General features: G+C 47.3%; 1 protein-coding gene across 3 annotated transcripts in view; it reads left to right on the top strand.

Moving 5' to 3' along the window:
• The window catches only part of BMPR1A (bone morphogenetic protein receptor type 1A), a 177,104-nt gene that overhangs the window by 144,113 nt on the left and 13,861 nt on the right, over positions 1-19,130 (top strand). For all 3 annotated transcript variants that reach the window (XM_048856774.2, XM_048856776.2, XM_048856777.2), the window contains 4 exons: positions 2,678-2,870; positions 3,298-3,595; positions 4,813-4,988; positions 18,473-18,603. In XM_048856774.2, coding sequence (XP_048712731.2) covers positions 2,678-2,870; positions 3,298-3,595; positions 4,813-4,988; positions 18,473-18,603 — 798 coding nt within the window. The remainder of the gene's footprint in view (positions 1-2,677; positions 2,871-3,297; positions 3,596-4,812; positions 4,989-18,472; positions 18,604-19,130) is intronic.

Below are 19,130 nucleotides of genomic sequence, written 5' to 3'. Positions count from 1 at the left end.
CACTCCACCTCATGGTGTGGAGGCTCAACCCTCTTGAGCTTCAGTGCTCGCACTTGGTTAGGGAGGTCCTGCTGTGGAGTAGGAAACCCTCCACTCAAGCCAGGTACCTGGCTAAGTGGAAGTGTTTCTCCATTTGGCCTTGACAAAGGGGAACTGAGCTGTAAACAGCCCCAATTCCCCTTATTTTGGACTATGTTTTAGATCTCAAGCACCAAGGGTTAGCAATATCTTCCCTAAGGGTACACCTCGCGGCCATTTCGGCCTTCCACCCAGGAATGGCAGGGGGTTCAGTGTTTGGTAATCCCATGGTGAGCAGGTTTCTTAAGGACCTTGACAGACTTAATCGGCCCATCCCCCACATGGACCTCAACTTTGTCCTGTCCTCACTCATGGGGTCCCCCTTTGAGCCCATAGCTAACTGTCCTCTCTCCTACCTTTCCTGGAAGGTGGTTTTCCAGGTGGCTATAACCTCCGCTAGGAGGATATCCAAACTCAGGGCACTGACCTCCGAACCTCCATATACGGTATTTTATAAAGACAAGGTGCAGCTATGCCCCCATCCTGTGTTCCTGCCTAAGGTTTTCTCCCAGTTTCATGTGAATCAGGACATATTTTTACCTGTGTTCTTCCCTAAACCCCATGTCACTCACAGGGAGCGCATGTTCCATTCCTTGGACGTTAGATGGGTCCTAGCATTTTACATTGAATGCACAAAGCCATTTCATAAGTCACCACAGCTCTTTACTGCTATTGCGGAAAGAATGAGGGGGCTCCCGATCTCATGACCGTGCATCTCGTCATGGATCACGTCCTGCATCAGGACTTGCTATGACCTAGCTAAAGTTCCAGCCCCGCCGATTACAGCGCACTCTACCAGAGCGCAGGCGCTTATCCAGGACATTTGCAAGGCGGCAACCTGGTCTTCAGTCCACACTTTAACGTCCTACTATGCCATTATCCAGCAGGCAAGGGATGATGCTGGGTTTGGTAGGGCAGTCCTGCACTCGGCAGTTAGGTGAACTCCTACCCTCCCCCGGGGTAACTGCGTGGAAGTCACCTATTGGAATGCACATGAGCAATCACTCGAAGAAGAACAAAGGGTTACTTACCTCTCGTAAGTGTTGTTCTTCGAGATGTGTTGCTCATGTCCATTCCAAATCCCGCCCACGTCCCTACTGCTGGAATATTCCGGCAAGAAGGAACTGAGCAGGCGGCGGGTCAGCAGGGACATATATACACTGCCATGAAGGCACCACTCTAGGGGTCTCTACAGCCGACCTGACGGGTACCGCTAGGGGAAAATTTCCGGCGATCGTGCACATGGCGCGCACACACACCTCTTGGAATTGACATGAGCAACACATCTCGAAGAACAACAGTTAACGAGAGGTAGGTAACCATTTTTTCTTCAATATGTGGTCAGTGTGGTTCCCATGATTCCATCCCTGCTTTTCAGAGTTCTCTGCTTCCATGGACTTGAATTGCAAGGGATTTGAGGAAGCATCACAGTCACTCCCCCTTTATTCCCTTGGATGAGAGCACAAGGAGAGGCACAGGCACATGTGCAATCCTGACGGATTCTGTTACTAAAATAAAATATCCAATCTCACATGTGTGGGGTGCGTGCACACCTGCAGTGGGATCTTGAAGAGCCATAGTTACTTGTAAGGAAGGTTACTGTGCTTTCTCCTTTTATCAATCTAGTATTAGTCTCCTCTCTGTTACTGCTACAAAGTCAGGCCATTAGGTTGGTACAAGAGCTGTTTTCTTTGTGTTTTTCAACCTCATCAGTTCTCTGTCTAATTTATTATTTATTAGTATTTATTAGTATCTGAAGACACCCATTTCTTCCTTTGCCTGTGTGTATACTACTTAATTTCTGAACTATGCTATTTATCTCTAAATGTTTAATTCCATATACTTTTTTGAACTGCATTTAGTATGAAAGACATTATACAAACACACACACACAAATATGTAAAAGAGACTGCATTTAGTATGAAAGACATTATACAAACACACACACACAAATATGTAAAAGAGTCAGTCTTTTTCTTCCACGTAATGAACAAGAACTAGAAAGCATGAGAAGAGGGATTCTTTTGTAGAAAACCTGCTGAGGCCAGTAAAATATAAAGAAGTGTTCTGTCCTCCAGCAGGCCTTCAGATAAAATACCTTAGACTTGGATAATACCATTCCAGTTGTAAGATTTTTCTCTTCAGCTTTATTCATGATATTTAATAAAATAGGCTGGCACACTGTACATTGGCATACTTTACATTGGTCATGAACAACTGTAATAACTGCATAAACATGCTGATTCAACAGTGAATTGAGGCATGCATTTTAGCATAATTATCGTAGTAGCTCAGCAAAAAGGCTTATCCAGTGAGACAAGTGGCTATAATCCTATACAAATTAGAAGAATTTAGTTCAATCTAATTTAAACAAAAATCAAATGTATTTTCTTCTCTGAGTATTTTAGTTATTGATTTTTATACACATCCACTCTCCCAATCGAGGCAGCAATGGTTAGTTAGAGGGAGGAGTAGCTGGAAAGAATCTAGAATACACTTTTGAAATGGGACCATTGTTAAGGCAAGCAAAGTTTTAAGACTGACAGTCATCTTGACAATGTGCCTTCAATCACTTGCTGATTTTTTTTTTCTTGTTTAGGTTCAGCGCACTATTGCCAAACAGATTCAGATGGTGCGGCAAGTTGGGAAAGGGCGATATGGTGAGGTGTGGATGGGTAAATGGCGAGGTGAAAAAGTGGCAGTCAAAGTATTCTTTACCACTGAGGAAGCCAGTTGGTTCCGAGAAACTGAGATTTACCAGACTGTTTTAATGCGTCATGAAAACATACTGGGTTAGTAAGCAGTTTGTAATTTGAATGGGTAGTGGAGGACTTGTATTTCAAAGAATTGTAGTTGTTTCATGAAGAGTGTGGCGAAGTTCCTTTATGAAATCACTGGAGGAATGTAGCATAGCATATAATAATAAAATGCTGTAATTATATGCAGACTAGGGATCTTACTTATTTTAATGTTACAAATAACAGATCCTGACTTTTCTTCTTTTTGCTTGAGGACCAGCATTGTGACATCACATAAGGTTGAAACCTAAACTGTAACACTCCTGGTCCCCAAACAAGAAGTGATGGGTGTGTAAGGGGCTGTTGAGTGTTACTTTAAAATGAGACTTCAGCTTTTTCATTTCCTGAAAAGTCTTCCAGCTAATGAATTATGTTATTTTTATGTAACACTAAATGCTAACTTTCTTTATGCATTTGCCAGGTTTTATAGCAGCTGATATTAAAGGCACAGGTTCCTGGACACAACTTTACTTGATTACAGATTACCATGAAAATGGATCCTTGTATGACTTCCTGAAATGTGCCACACTTGACAACAGGGCTTTGCTCAAACTGGCTTATTCTGCTGCATGTGGTCTGTGCCATCTACACACAGAAATTTATGGGACACAAGGCAAGCCTGCTATTGCACACAGGGACCTGAAGAGTAAAAATATCTTGATAAAGAAAAATGGAAGCTGCTGTATTGCTGACCTGGGCCTTGCAGTCAAATTTAACAGGTAGATGATCAAAGCCTATTAACAGTTGGTATCTTTTGCATGTATTTTGAAAGGCATCAAAGATCAAGTTGAAATGAGTGTTAATTCACTGATTGGTTGTTTCACAGTTGAACAGTAAAACTGTATGGTGGGTATTTATTGTTTTGAGAGTCAAATGCTCTTCTTTACTTTGGATATGGGGTGAATATTGAGGTGGAAGAACAGATGGTCTCAAAGGTTGTTAGGATGGAGAACTAAGAGTTCAAACCCCTACAAAATTTCACATCACTTGTTCCCCTCTTCACAAGAAGGAGAGAAAAGGAAACAAATCCACTGCCCAGAATCCAAAACGTCATCTTTCCCTTGAGCATCTCTATAATGCTTTCATGTATTTTCAGTAGAAGATCTGTGACTCATTGCAAATTTGAGCAACATAAAATGAATTGAATAGTAAAATAAATTATCTACGAAATTACTGTTTTGACTGTAATTATTTTTAAAATATGAAAAATTCTACAAAAACAATTGCTAATGAGTGAAGCAGCCACAAAATTTCACTTTCCCACACTAGTGCCAAAGAAACTGCAAACCCTTGTCCAAGAATTTGGGTTCAGATATGGTAATTTCTAGTATGGTTTTTAGTGGGTGTCTGGATAGTATGGTGGTAGAACATTATAAATGCGGGTAATTTTGTAGAAATAGGTTGTTTTTTGTTGGTTTTTTGCAAAGCTCATTGTAACATGTTCAGCATGCTCAAAATGCTCCTATTAGAAATAAGGGTATTTTAGGTCTAATATAGGGGTAAAAACTGTACATGTAAAGCTTATAGTGGAATGCATGGGCTACTAGTGTCTTGAAGTGGATATCAAATCCTAGAACACAAGACAACTTCAGCATGAGTAATGATGTGTAGAATTGTGGATATTAGGAATGCATTTTGAGTCTTGAACATTTGGAATAGTCTGCTTCTGTCTGCTTAGTCGTGTGAAGTTTTTTTTTGCAAAGCAGTCACATAAACCTTCATCTTGGGTATTTTATAATCATTTTTACTTAATCTGTCTAAAAGAAGCATAATATAGTATAAGCTGTAATATTGGAAGGAGGATTTGAGAAAGAGATCATTGATTTAATTATAGTTCATAACTTTACTTCATACTATAATAATAGCATCTTTCTGCATGACATCAGTTCATTTGCACTGCTCCACAGTTCATTTAACCTGTATTATTTACATCTAGTGATACGAATGAAGTTGATGTCCCTTTGAATACTAGAGTGGGAACAAAACGTTACATGGCCCCAGAAGTCCTAGATGAAAGCCTAAATAAAAATCATTTCCAGCCATATATCATGGCTGACATCTACAGTTTTGGCTTGATCATTTGGGAAATGGCTCGGTGTTGTGTCACAGGAGGTAAGCTTTTAAATATTGTGTTTCAAAATTTATTTACAAAAGTAAGTTTTCAAAAGAATTTACCCAATACCTCTAATCCAAGGACTAAATCTTCTGAAGAGGATGAAAAATACTTGAGACCTACTGCTTGCCCTGTGTCTCAAGGGCAGGCACCCTTCATTTTAAAAGAACAAAACAGATGTGTGATTCACTTAATTGTAACACTGTCAATCAACTGTTGTCTTAATACATTTTTTATAACGTAACTTACTATATCTCTCTTGCTTTTTTTGTACCTTCATTCTATGCCTGGTTTCACTCTATTCTTCCTCCTCTTTCCTTTGATAGATGAATGTGTATCTTTTTTCCTGCATTGTTTTCAATATCTATTTCCCCTTTTTTTTTGGTCTTATTCCTGTGCCTCCTTACCTATCTCTTTCCCTACATTGTGTTCCCTATCTGCATCCCATATTTTCTGTCTTCTATGTCTTCACAAATTTTCAGTCTCTCTTTTCAAAAATTTGTAAATTCTTCTTCAAGTGATGACCTTGTGGGTGCTCCACTTTAGGTGTTTGATTACAAGTGCAGAGGCGTTCAGAGATTTGTGGTAGCAGTTGGGTCGCACATGTGCAGTCCCCATCTCACTCTGCCTTAAGCGGTTAACTGGTGCTTTGTGCCAAACCCCACCCCCTCTCTTTTCTACCACCTTTGGCTTGAGTCAGAGCATTCAGCAGTGCCTCATAGCTTAGTATTTTACCCCTTTTCCATTAGTTCTACTTTGACTAGCTAATTTGCCTTCCCACTTTTTCCCCCGGTTTCTTTTTTTTTTTCAAAAAAAAAAAAAAAAATTATTTCTTTCCCTTAGTAGAAGCTGGTATTTCGTTTCACTGTTAAGAGTAGTGTTAGTTCCCCCCTCATGGAGAAGGGGGAAATACACCCCTCAAGGGCATGCCCGGTTCACTGGGCTTTAAATGCTGCCTCACCTGCAGGCTTTCAGTATCTATTTCAGATGGACACTCTCAGTATGGTTGCTTTTAGGTGAAGCACACGTATCTTAAAAGTGCCTATATTGTCACAAACTGACAGTCCGGATCAGGAAAGCCACAGACTTGCAACTTAGACTGCTGCTAATGAAGAAGTCTCTCCACCCGGCGTCAGAGACCAACAGACTCCACAGCCAAGATGGTGGGACTCTCCGGTACCATGAGAGCAAAAAGACTCGAAAACATCTAGCTCCAAGCCAGTCACCAAGGGGAAACAGAAACCTCATGCCTCGGCACCGGTGGAGCCATCCCAACACTCAGCACCAGGCACATCAAAGCAACTGCAGCCTATGCTGCCACCTCCTGTCAGTATAGCGCAACTGATGAGTGCACCCTTACAGACAAAAGCTCCACATCAGCCAGTATCCACCATTACCTCACCAATGGCACCGGGGCTGTTGGCACCAGAACAATTCTTCCTTCTCAGAGACCTTATTGTATCCTCAACACCCGACTCTCCCATTCTTTGTGCCAAGTTCTAATGTGTTTAGACTTCAGACATTTCCAGTATCTCTAGAGGAGAGTTGCAGATTCCCTTGACATCTCCCTTGAGGAAGTGCAGGAGACACGACATAAGCTCATTGTCATCCTGCAAACATCAGAATCATCCAAAATCGCTTTACCCATGAATGATGCAATCATGGAACCTGTCAAGCACAACTGGCAGACCGCTGCAACAGTCGCTCCAACCTGCAAGAGGTCTGACAGGAAATATTATGTCCCTGCAACGGGAAGAGAGTTTCTTCTTTGAGTGATTGCTCATGTGCATTCCAATAGGTGTGCACATGCGCCGTGTGCACGATCATCAGAAGGTTTTTCCCCTAGTGGTATCCATTGGGTCGGCTGCAGTGGCGCCTTTATGGCTATGTATATAGGTCCCTGCCAATCCGCCACCTGCTCAGTTCCTTCTTACCACCAGTGACAGTTGTTGGAGCAGCTCAGTCTCTTGCATTCGCAAGTGCCTACCTAGTGGTTCCCATTTCTTAGTTGTATAGTTGTTAGGTCGTTTTATATTAGTTGTAGATTAGCTGGACTTACTTCGGGGGGCTTCGCCCTTGTCCTAGTTTCCCCAGGCACCAGGGAATGCCTCGGTCGCAGAGGTTTAAGGTGTGCGAGAGGTGAACGAAACCTGTGCCCACAGGCAATCTTCACGCTGCCTGTCTCAAGTGTTTAGAAGAAGGACATCAGACAGATAAGTGCCCAATTTGCAGGAACTTCAGACCCAGAACTAAGAGAGAGCGGGACTCATTTGAAGCTTCTCCTGATGGAGTTGGCCAGCAGCCGGAAGTGGCACCGGCATCCTTGGTGCTCAGAGCCCGAGCCTCAGTGTGGGATGTTCCGGTACAGAAGAAAGATTCCTCCAAGGAGCCCCGGCGCCGCTCCCCAACCTATAAGGCCAGTGCCACCAGGTGGCATCGTTTGCAGTCCCCGGTGCCGCATAAGAAAAGAGGGCGGACAGGGGGTCATTCTCCCTTCAAGAAGCCACGAGGGGCCTCCAGTGGAGTTCATTCTCAGGCAGGACACCCACCGGCTGGGCCTCAAGACCCAGCGCTGTTGACTCCGGCCCCAACAGGAGGCCCGTTGAGTCCGGTGCTGATGAACTCCCCAACTCGGGAGGATTTGGAGGAAGAGCTCCATCTTCCCTCCACGCCAGACACCTTTGAGGCAGCATGAGACCTCATTGCCATGACAGTGCAGTCCCCAGCCTTGCAGGTGCGGGACCCGGCACTGCAAGCCCAGGCACCGTCAGTGGCATCAGTGGTGGCACTGGCTGCAAATTCTAGCCCAGCACTGCATGTGACTCCGGCACCATTTGCGGCACCATTGACGGCACTGCCTCTGGTTCAACATCGTGGCAAGCCTGTGATGTTACGGCGCCACTCACCATCTCTCTGGTACCGCTCTCTGGCACCATCCGGCTCTGCGCACCCTCTTCCCCCCATCCCCCAGTGGTTGGGCACAGACTACTCGTCTGAGTCAAATGCTAAGTCTTCTAAAAGGAGTACTTGTGGCACCTTAGAGACTAACAAATTTATTTGAGCATAAGCTTTCATGAGCTACAGCTCACTTCATCGGATGCATGCAAGCTTATGCTCAAATAAAGTTGTTAGTCTCTAATGTGCCACAAGTACTCCTTTTCTTTTTGCGGATACAGACTAACACAGCTGCTACTCTGAAAGCTAAGTCTTCTGTCTCTCAACGCAGCCACTATGAGTCCCGGCACCGCAAACCAGTGGAATCATTGGCACCGGCAGTCGCCTGGCCACCCCAGTGGCAGGACCCAGTTCAGTGGCCCTTTTGGACCCCTTGGGCCTACCACCAGGGTCAGGGCTCCAGGCCGGCATCAGTGGCATCTGCACCCTGTGCCGGCCCCTCAGCGTCGTCACTGACTCACTACACCACCAGGGCTCCTGAGGACGCCGTACAAGACAGGGACTCTGTCTCTGTCTGCTCTAGCGCAGTGCCCGATCCAGCACCATTAGTGAGACTAGAGCCACCTCAAGTCACAGTAGGCTCCAAGGTACCTGAGCCGACCTCCAGAGAGCTGGAAGGGCAGGAAGACCCTGTCCCACAGGCCTCCTCTTCCTCGCCAGACAAGGCAGTGGCGGGCACCACCACCCTGACAGCGATGGACACCAAGGGTCACCAGGACTTCCCTTAAGGAAGGGATAAGGCCCTAAATCTTAATATCCAGGCAGAGGAGGTCATGGAGGAGTCTGACCCGATGGTGGATATCCTTACCCCTGAAGGTCCTTTTAGGGTGGCCTTGCCCCTCATAAGAACGATCCAAAACACCACTAAGGTGCTTTGGCAGATTCTAGCCTCTATACTACTGCTAAAGGGGTGTAAAGACGATATTTTGTGCTGCAGAAAGGGTATGAACGCCTTTTCACCCACCCCCAACCGGGGACTCTGGTGGTTGATGCGGCAAACCACAAAGAGCGGCAAGGACAGCTGGGTCCTACGCCTAAGTCATGGGATGCTAAGAAGCTGGACCTTTTCGGCCAAATTGTCTTCTCAACTGGGGGCCTCCAGCTTTGAGTGACTAACCAGCAAGCAGTACTCAGCCGCTATGCTTTCAACTCTTGGAGCTCATTGGCAAAGTTCCAGCAGTTACTCCCGGCTGACTCACACAAGGAGTTTAGCACGCTCCTTGAGGAGAGCAGGGTGGCCTCTAGAACGTCCCTCCAGGCCGTGCTGGAGGCGGTGGACTTGGTGGCTTGGACAATGGCCACTGCCATCAGAATGAGGCACAGTGCATGGCTCCAGGTCTCGGGGATACCACCTGCAGTCCAGAATACTATACAGGACCTTCCCTTTGACACTGCGGGCCTGTTCGCCCAAAATACGGACTTTCACCTGCATAGCCTTAAGGACTTGTGGGCGACTTTGAAGTCTTTGGTGATCCACACCCCAGCACCTCAAAGATGGCCTTTTATGCCTCAGCCCCCATCCCACGTCTACACTGGGCCTCTAGGCGAGACTCGTCAAGGAGATGGGGCAGAAGTAATAGGAGGCGCCCATCACGGTCCTCCTCAGGCCAAGACCAGAGTTCAGCGAAACAGCCCCCTGGCCCGAAGCCAAACTTTTGAAGATGTCCCCGAGGATGGAGCATTGGTTTCAGGCTCATATCTTCTCCCCCCTCTCCCCCTTGGTGAATTGACTCTCCCGCTTCTACCCTGATTGGTCCCAGATCATGTCAGATCATTGGGTGCTCAACACGATAGAAGCGGGATATTCTATCCAATTCTGTTCCCTCCACCGTCCCCGTCCCTCTTCAGGGACCCTTCTCATGAGCAACTCCTCTTGCAGGAGGTGCAATTGCTCCTTGCTCTAGGGGAGGTTCCTCAGGAGTTATGGGGCAAGGGGTTCTACTCCTGCTATTTCCTCATGTCCAAGGCCAAAGGTGAGCTCCAGCCTATCCTGGACCTGTGAGATCTCAACACATTCTTAAGGAAGGTGAAGTTTCGCATGATCTCTCTGGCCACCATCATTCCTTCCCTGGATCCGGGGGACTGGTACGCCGCCCTTGACTTGAAAGATGCGTACTTCCATATATCTATTATCCCGGCCCAGAGACAATTCCTGAGATTCGTGGTCAGTGGCCAGCGCTGTCAGTTCAGGGTGCTCATGTTCGGGCTCTCGGTGGCCCCCTGGGAATTCACCAAGTTATGGCGGTCGTGGCAGCCTTCCTCCGCAAATGTCAGGTGCAAGTATTCCCGTACCTAGACGACTGGCTTATCAAGGCCAAGTCCCAAGCACGGGCCGCAGAGCATTGTCCCTGGCCCGGGCCACATTCCACAGGCTGGGCCTCATATTGAATGTGCCCAAATCCACACTGGCCTTGACGCAGAGAATAGAATTCATAGGGGCTCTCTTGGACTCCATGCAGGTCAGGGCATTCCTGCCAGAGCTGCTCTTCCAAGCACTCACAGACATTGTCAAGAATCTTTGCCAGTTTCCCACAACCATGGCCAGAAATTGCATGAAACTACTGGGGCATATGGCAGCCTGCACATACATGGTCCAGCACACCAGGTTACACCTTTGGCCCCTCCAGGCGTGATTGGCACGGGTACACAGGCCAGGCAGGGACCCACTGGGCATGATAGTTACACTTTCCCCTCGAATCCTCGAGTCTCTCTACTGGTGGCTGCAACCACAAGTTGTTTGTGCAGGAGTACCCTTTGCCAAACGCCATTCTACATTATTCCTAGTCACAGACACCTCGGTTGGGGAGAGCACCTGGGCAATATCAGGACCCAAGGCCTATGGTCCCACACAGAACTGTCGCTACATATCAATGTAAGGGAGCTGAGGTCGGTTTGTCTGGCATGCCAAGTGTTCCAGGCACGCCTGCAGGGCACGTGTGTTGGTGCTGAGGGACAACACTGCGGCAATGTTTTATATAAACAAACAGGGTGGTGCTCGCTCCTCTCCCCTGTGCCAGGAAGCCCTCGAGCTGTGGGATTTTGCATTGTCCATTCGATACACCTAGAGGCATCGCACCTTCCGGGGGTGTAAAACGAGCTAGCTGACTGCCTCAGCCGTCCGTTTCACGGCCACAAATGGTCTCTCAGGCTGGAGATTGCGCACTGGTTTTTCCAGAAGTGGGGCTCTCCCCACATAGACCTGTTCTCAGTGCAGAGCAACAGGAAGCGCCAGCGGTTCTGCTCTTTCCTGAACCACAGCCCAGGCCCCATCGTGGACACCTTTCACCTGTCATGGATGGGTCGCCTGCTGTATGTGTTTCCGCCCTTCCCTCTCATACACAGAGTCCTCCTCAAGACTCGCCGGGACAGGGCTTCCTTGATCCTCATAGCGCCAGCGTGGCCCTGAGAGGTTCACCATGCTCTTGAACCTCTCAGTGGACAGACCAGTGGCGCTTCCTGTCTATTCAACCGTAATCACACAGGACCACGGCCATCTGCAACACCCCAGTCTGGAGTCCCTCCACCTTATGGTGTGGAAACTCCATGGCTGAACCCTCTTGAGCTTCAGTGTTCGGACCCACTGAGGGAGGTCCTGCTGGGAAGTAGGAAACCCTCCACTGGTACCATGTACATGGCAAAGTGGAAGTGTTTTTCCATTTGGTCTCAGCAAAGGGAACCAAACTGCAGCTAGCTCCAATTCCCCTTATTTTGCACTATCTGTTATACCTTTAGCAGCACGGGTTAGCAATATCCTCTCTCAGGGTACACCTTGCTGCCATCTCGGCCTTTCACCCAGGGGCAGCAGGTGGGTCAGTGTTCTTTATTGCAATCGCAGAAAGGATGAGGGGGCTCCTGATCTCGTCCCAGCACATTTCATCATGGATCACATCCTGTATCAGGACTTGCTATGACCTGGCTAAAATTCCAGCCCCTCCGCTTACGGTGCACTCCACCAGAGCGCAGGCGTCGTCCGCAGCATTCCTGGCGCAGGTCCTTATCCAGGACATTTGGAAGGCAGTAACGTGGTCTTCCATCCACACCTTCATGTCACACTACGCCATTACCCAGCAGATGAGGGATGATGCAGCCATTGGCAGGGCAGTCCTGCACTTAACAACCAGGTGAACTCCGACCCCTCTCCCCCGGAGAACTGCTTGGAAATCACCTATTGGAATGCATATGAGCAATCACTCAAAGAAGAAAAAATGGTTACCTTCCTGTCTTAACTGTTCTTCGAGATGTGTTGCTCATATCCATTCCAAATCCTGCCCACCTCCCCTCTGTTGGAGTATTCCGGCAAGAAGGAACTGACCAGGCGGCGGGTCGACAGGGACCTCTATACACTGCCATAAAGGTGCCACTGTAGGGGTCTCCACAGCTGACCTGATGGGTACCACTAGGGGAAAAACCTTCTGACGATTGTGAACGCGGCACGCACACCACCTGTTGGAATTGACATGAGCAACACATCTCAAAGAACAACAGTTACGAGAGGTAGGTAACCGCTTTTTCTTTTTTCACATCCCACACCAAACTCCCTGGAGTGGATACTGTTAATGAAAGGGGCAAACAATCATAAGTCATTAGCAAAATACGACCACACAAATTATGGCACACTATTAGATTTTATTGAATTTCTCCCTGGTGGGGGAAGCAATTTCTGAGGGCCAGCTGATCACCAGGATGGCACTGCAAGCTGCCCTAGGCTCTGCAGATAGAGCAGTACGATCCGCAGCCACCACGATGGTAATGAGAAGGGCATCCTAGTTGCATCTCTCTGGCTTCCCCAAAGAAGTGTAAGCAACAGTGGAGGACCTGCCATTCAAGGGTGACTCCGAAGTCACTGGGTATCTATACTCCTAGGACAAAGAGAAGACAAGAAAGGTGGTATAACCCACAGAACTTCCGGTCCACTCAATTTGCACAGACACACAGGCAATACGAGCCACAAGCCCGGAAACAATGGCCCCCAAGGAGACTATAACCGTCAGATCAGTCTACCACATCTCATCGACATTGGTTGAGGGCCTGAGACCCCCACAGCTTTCAACACTGGAAACTCCTACCATCTCCCAGCCATTTGGAAATGGTTTAACTCCCTATTCTTCTTCCAGTGATAGTTCATGTCCATTCCAAGCAGGTGTGTGCATGCCATGTGCACGCCAGCCAGAAGATTTTTCCCTTAGCAGTGTCTGTAGGGTTGGCCTGGGCACCCTCATGAGTGGCACCTTCACGGCACCCAATATCGGGCCCCCCCAACCCCCTCAGTTCCTTCTTACCGCCCATGACAGCTAGCTGGAACTTTGCTCGCTCTTACAGCAAGCACCTTAGCAGTGTCTTTCCTCTTACTATACATAGTTCAATAATTATTCTCTATAGTTATACTTTTTCATATAGTTAGTAGTGGTTTGTTAGATAGTTCGTTTCCCCTTCGGGGGTATGTCCGGGTCTCCGGGGTTTAAACTCTGTGAGTCCTGTGAAAAGTTTATGCCCAAGAGTGATCCTCACTTGTCTTGTCTGCAGTGCCTTGGTGAGACTCACCAAAAGGACAAGTGTCGCATTTGCAAGGGTTTCCGCCCAAGAACCCTTAAGGACAGAGAGCAGAGACTAAAACTCCTGCTCATGGAGGCGGCTCTGAGACCGCATTCCTACCCGAGACCCAACGACCCAGCTCCGAGCACGTTCTCTTTGGTGCGCAGCACTCCAGTGCCAACGGTGCGTGAAACGGGCCCGGCTAAGGACACTAAAGCCCACCGGCACCGCCGCTACTCAGGCCATAGGGCATCAGCCTCAGTTCGGCACTGTTCTCCATCTCCAGTGCCGGTAAAGAAGAAGAGGTCGGTGAAGGGACCGATCACCCCCCTTGAAACCACACTCCTCCGATAGGGAGCGCAGGCTGCACTCACTGGAATTGCGTAGGGCCTTAGCCTTCTACACAGAGAGAACTAAGTCATTCTGGAAGTTGGTCCAACTCTTTGTAGCCGTGGCAGACAGAATGAAGGGCCTCCCGGTATCCTCTCAACGCATATCGTCATGGATAACATCCTGCATTAGGGAGTGCTATACTGTGGCAAAGGATAACCGCTCCACGGATAACCGCTCACTCTACCAGGGCCCAGGCCTCCTCTGCGGCATTCCTGGCACAAGTACCTATTCAGGAAATTTGCAGGGCAGCCCCATGGTCCTCGATACATACATTTACGTCGCACTATGCAATTACACAACAGTCCAGGGATGATGCGGCTTTTGGGCGAGCTGTGTTCTTTTCTGTGGATAACTCTGACCCCACCTCCTGAGCTCTAGCTTGTGAATCACCTGCTTGGAATGGATATGAACAATCCCTCAAAGAAGAAAAAATGGTTACTCGCTTTCTCATAACTGTTCTTCGAGATGTGGAGTTCATGTCCATTCCAATACGCACCCTCCTACCCCTCTGTCGGAATAGTTGGCAAGAAGGAACTGAGGGGTTGGGGGGTCGGCGGGGCCCAATATTGGGCGCCGTGAAGGCACCACTCCAGGGGGCGCCCAGGCCAACCCTACGGACGCTGCTAGGGGAAAAATCTTCTGACTGGCATGCACACAGCGCGCACACACCTGCTTGGAATGGACATGAACAACACCTCTTGAAGAACAACAGTTACGAGAAAGTGAGTAACCTTTTTTTACCCAGTCTGGCAACCTATCACTACAGACAGATGGGTGCTGGAGATAATTGAAGTTGGATACTCCATACCCACCCATTCTTCCCGTCCTTCTTCCCTCTCATGAAGATCTATTGCATCAGGAGGTAACCCAGCTCATCTGGCTACGAGCAGTATAACTGGTACCAACAAAATACAAAGAGATGGGTTTCTGCTCTAATTACTATCTCACACACACAAAAAACCACAGGAGGATGGAGACCCATTTTCGATCTCCGATGGCTCAACAAATTTGTCAGAATCAACACTTCAAGATGGTGACGCTGGCTACCATTATCCCAGAGTAGAAAGAGGGCCTGGCTCTCGACCCTCGATGTCCAAGAAGCATACTTTCACATAATGATTCACCTATGACATCAGAAGTTTCTCTGATTCACTCTCAGACCAGATCACTTCCAATACTAGGTCCTGTCCTTTGGTCTTCCCATTGCTCCCCGAGTTTTCTCAAAGGTACTCGCGGTAGTTGCTGCGCACCTCTGCAAGAGAGGAATCGTGATATTTCCATATCTGGATGATTGCCTACCATAAGAAGCAAATTGACCAGCATCAATGGAGGCTACTCAACAACGAGTAGGCCTCTTTACGCAATTAGGTCTCCAAAAAAAAACAAAAGTCAACCCTCACACCAGTATCGGAACTGGAATTCATTGGGGCTTACCTCAGAACTCCCGAGGCAACACATCTTTACCAAGGCAGCACTTCCTAACTCTAATGAATCTGATTGCCACATCACTCAACAGCTTCCAGGTAACAGCCAGGACTTGTTTGCAATTACTGGGTCACGTGGCCGCATCGACTTTCGTCGCTCAACACACGAGGTTACATATGCGAACCCTACAAGCTTAGCTCCGTACAACTTGTTGCCCACCAAGGCACAGTATAAACAAACAATGCCAAGCAAAGTAAACGACTCTATCTTGGTGGACGCAACTGCACAACGTATGCCTGACAGTGCCTTTCACCCAAGCCCCTTCTACATTGACTATTACAGTGGATGCGTCCGTCATAGCTTGGGGAGCACATTTGAACTCACATTCTGCTCAGGGTTGTTGGTCCCCAACAGAAGCTTGGCGTCACATAAATCTGCTAGAACTCAGAGGTGTTCGCAATGCATGTACCACCTTCCTACTCATGATCAGAAACGAGACCATACAAATTCTCATGGACAATTTGTCATGCATGTTCTACATAGACAAAGGGGGGTTCACGTTCACACTCCCTGTGTGCAGAGGCCAGGCGACTTTGGCACTGGTGCATCCAGGACAACATCCATATTATAGCAGCGTACCGGCCCAGATGTCAAAACACTACGGCAGATGCACTCAGCAAGAACTTTTCTCAGGACCACGAGTGGGAACTCGACACCAGGGTTCTCCACAACATAGTCAAACAATGGGGATTCCCCACAGTAGACCTCTTTGCAATGGAGCACAGCACTAAGTGCCCATTGTTTTGCTCCAGGGCAGGCATGGACCATCACTCCTTAGGAGACGCGTTTCTTATCAAATGGAGGAGCTCCCCACCTATATTCCTCCTTCCCCCATTCCCTTTATGGCACTAGTGCCTCACAAGATCAAAGCAGACAAGTCCACTGTAATACTGATACCCCCTGCATGGCCTCATCAAACATCGTTCTCTACATTCTCAGATTGTCAGTGTGCAGACCTCTAACCCTTCCTCTCCTACCTCGTCTCCAGTCCCAGGACTCAGGACAAACTCTGCATTTGAACCTGGAGACACTCAGCCTGAAAGGGTGATTGCTCCATGGCTCCAGGGACCTGAAATGAAATGCTCCAAAGAAGTACAGAACATTTTATTAAATAGTCGCTGACCGACTACCCACCACACATACCTACACAAATGGAGACACTTTGATTCCTGGTGTCACACAAAGCAGACCACATCAGTATCTGCCCCTTTACCTTTGATTCTGGATTACCTGCTTGAACTTGAGATCAGACCTATCTGTTAGCTCAATCAGGGTACATCTCTCAGTCATAGCAGCTTTCCACCATAAGATACCACCAAATGTTTTCTGAAAGGCCTCAACACTTCGACACCGCCATGGGACCTCAACTTAGTTCTCCAAAACATCAGCAGATACCCAATTCGAGCCACTAGCCACTTGCTCACTTCTCCACCTGTCAATGAAGGTGGCCTTTCTAGTTGCCATTACATCTGCACGATGAGTGGGGGAACTAGGGGCACTCATGGCTGATCCATCCTACACAGCATTTCCAAAGACAGAATCACTCTCAGACCGCATCCCAAGTTCTTACCTAAGGTCGCCTCCTCATTCCACCTCAACTGACCCATCTGCTTATCAGCGTTCTATCCTAAGCCACATAAGGATAGGCGAGAATCCACACTTCACACCCTCAGTGTTCGCAGGGCCCTGGCTTTTTACACAGATCAAACAAGGTCATTCCGTAAATCCCCGAAATTATTCGTTTGTCATGGAATGATCAAAAGGAGATGCCATATCCAAACAGAGGCTCTCCAAATGGATTTCATAATGCATCAAACTGTGTTACCAGCCACAGAACTTGCAACCCCCTATGGGGATTTGCATGCGTTTCACCAGGGCAATGTCGACTTGAATAGCTTTTCTGAACAGTGTTCCCACTGTGGACCTATGTAGACCTGTGACATGGGCCTCTACCCATACATTTATGCAGCACTATGCATTAGAGCAGCATGTAACATCTGATGCATTATTTAGACTCACCGAATTGTCCTCTGCCACAACGTCAACTCCAAAGCCCCTCCCTTCCACTGGAGGGTACTGCTCTGAAGTTACCTAAAGTGGAGCACCCACAGGGACATCTCTTGAAGGAGAGGGTTACTCACTTTGTGCAGTAACTGAGGTTCTTCGAGATGTGTGTCCCCATGGGTGCTCCACTACCCTCCCTCTGCCCCTCTACTTCAGAGTTTCACACTCATGCTCTGCAGTAGACAAGGAACAGAGGGGAGGTTGCTCTCACAGCGCCAATTAGCTGCTTGATGCAGCGCGAGACAGGGACTGCGCATGTGCGACCCAACCAGGCACTGCTATCACAAATCTCCGATTACAAGCACAGGGGCACTCAAACACTTAAAATGCAGCACCCACTGCGGGACACATCTCGAAGAACCTCAGTTATTGCACAAGGTGAGTAACCCTCTCATCCTAATTTAGATTGCATCTTCTTGGGACAGTGATCTATCTCTATATGTTCAGTGAAGTACACTTCTTGGATGTGGTAAACTAGGTGAAATAGGAAGATTACAGGCAGTCTCAGAATAAAGTGGAAGATATACATGTATGAACTCATCTGTTGTAGGGAGTAGCTCTATAGTATGTAATAGGGCCAAACATTCAGTGGGACTACAGGTAATTAAGTCAGCATTCGGTCCAAAATGTCCACCATCAACTATAAATTTTCAGCAAGTGATATTATGTACAATTCTGTGTTAACATAAGAACATAAGAATGGCCATACTGGGTCAGACCAAAGGTCCATCCAGCCCAGTATCCTGTCTACCAACAGTGGCCAATGCCAGGTGCCCCAGAGGGAGTGAACCTAACAGGTAATGATCTAGTGTTCTCTCTCCTGCCATCCATCTCCACCCTCTGACAAACAGAGGCTAGGGACACCACTCCTTACACATCCATCTAATAGCCATTAATGTTACCTTTAGTTTTCAACCACTGATGAGTTTAAGTTGCTGACAAGAGAATTTTGTGTTGTTTTATGCTTCATCAGTTAGTTACGAGTTTAGATAGCAGATCTAAGGATTTAGTTTGTTCATATATATATAACCCTGATCTTTTACACACATTTCAGGTATTGTTGAAGAGTACCAGCTGCCATATTATGACATGGTGCCGAATGATCCATCTTATGAAGATATGAGAGAGGTGGTGTGCGTCAAGCGCCTACGCCCAGTGGTATCTAACAGATGGAATAGCGATGAAGTAAGTACGTCGAAAGGGAGAAATGGGAGGAGTTCAGCTTTAACCCCAATATGTAATAAGGGTATTTTAGTCTTTCCCAAAAGTTTTCTGAAACTGAAGTAGAGTAGGCAACAAAATTAGACATTCTAATGTTTTGAGATATCTCTGACCACAATAAAAATACTAATGTGTGAGAACAACTAGTAGAGCTTTTACCTGCCTGATCTTTTTATGTACCCATCTGAATGGGAAGGAGAACTACCTCACCAGCAACCAACTGCATGGTCACATTCTCACCCCAAACCCGTCTAGAGCTAGGCCTTAGTATTTTCTTGTGTTTTTGAATGGAGCTACAATTTAACATGACATTGTAATGCAATTTATCACACTCAACCTCAGATACCTTTTTCTGTCATACTGGATATATCAGACACTTTCAACACTGGAATATGAGGTGATACTAATGTGTTTGTAGACCTAAGGAGAGGATGGTGTAGATCATTAGCGGCCCCATTACTTTTTCATGGAGAGATTTCATTGGTAGTACT

The sequence above is a fragment of the Caretta caretta genome, chromosome 7 (assembly GCF_965140235.1).
Source record: "Caretta caretta isolate rCarCar2 chromosome 7, rCarCar1.hap1, whole genome shotgun sequence".
Classification (NCBI taxonomy): Eukaryota; Metazoa; Chordata; order Testudines; family Cheloniidae; genus Caretta; species Caretta caretta.
Note: the sequence above shows the minus strand (reverse complement) of the source record. Positions and strands in the feature narration are given on the sequence as shown.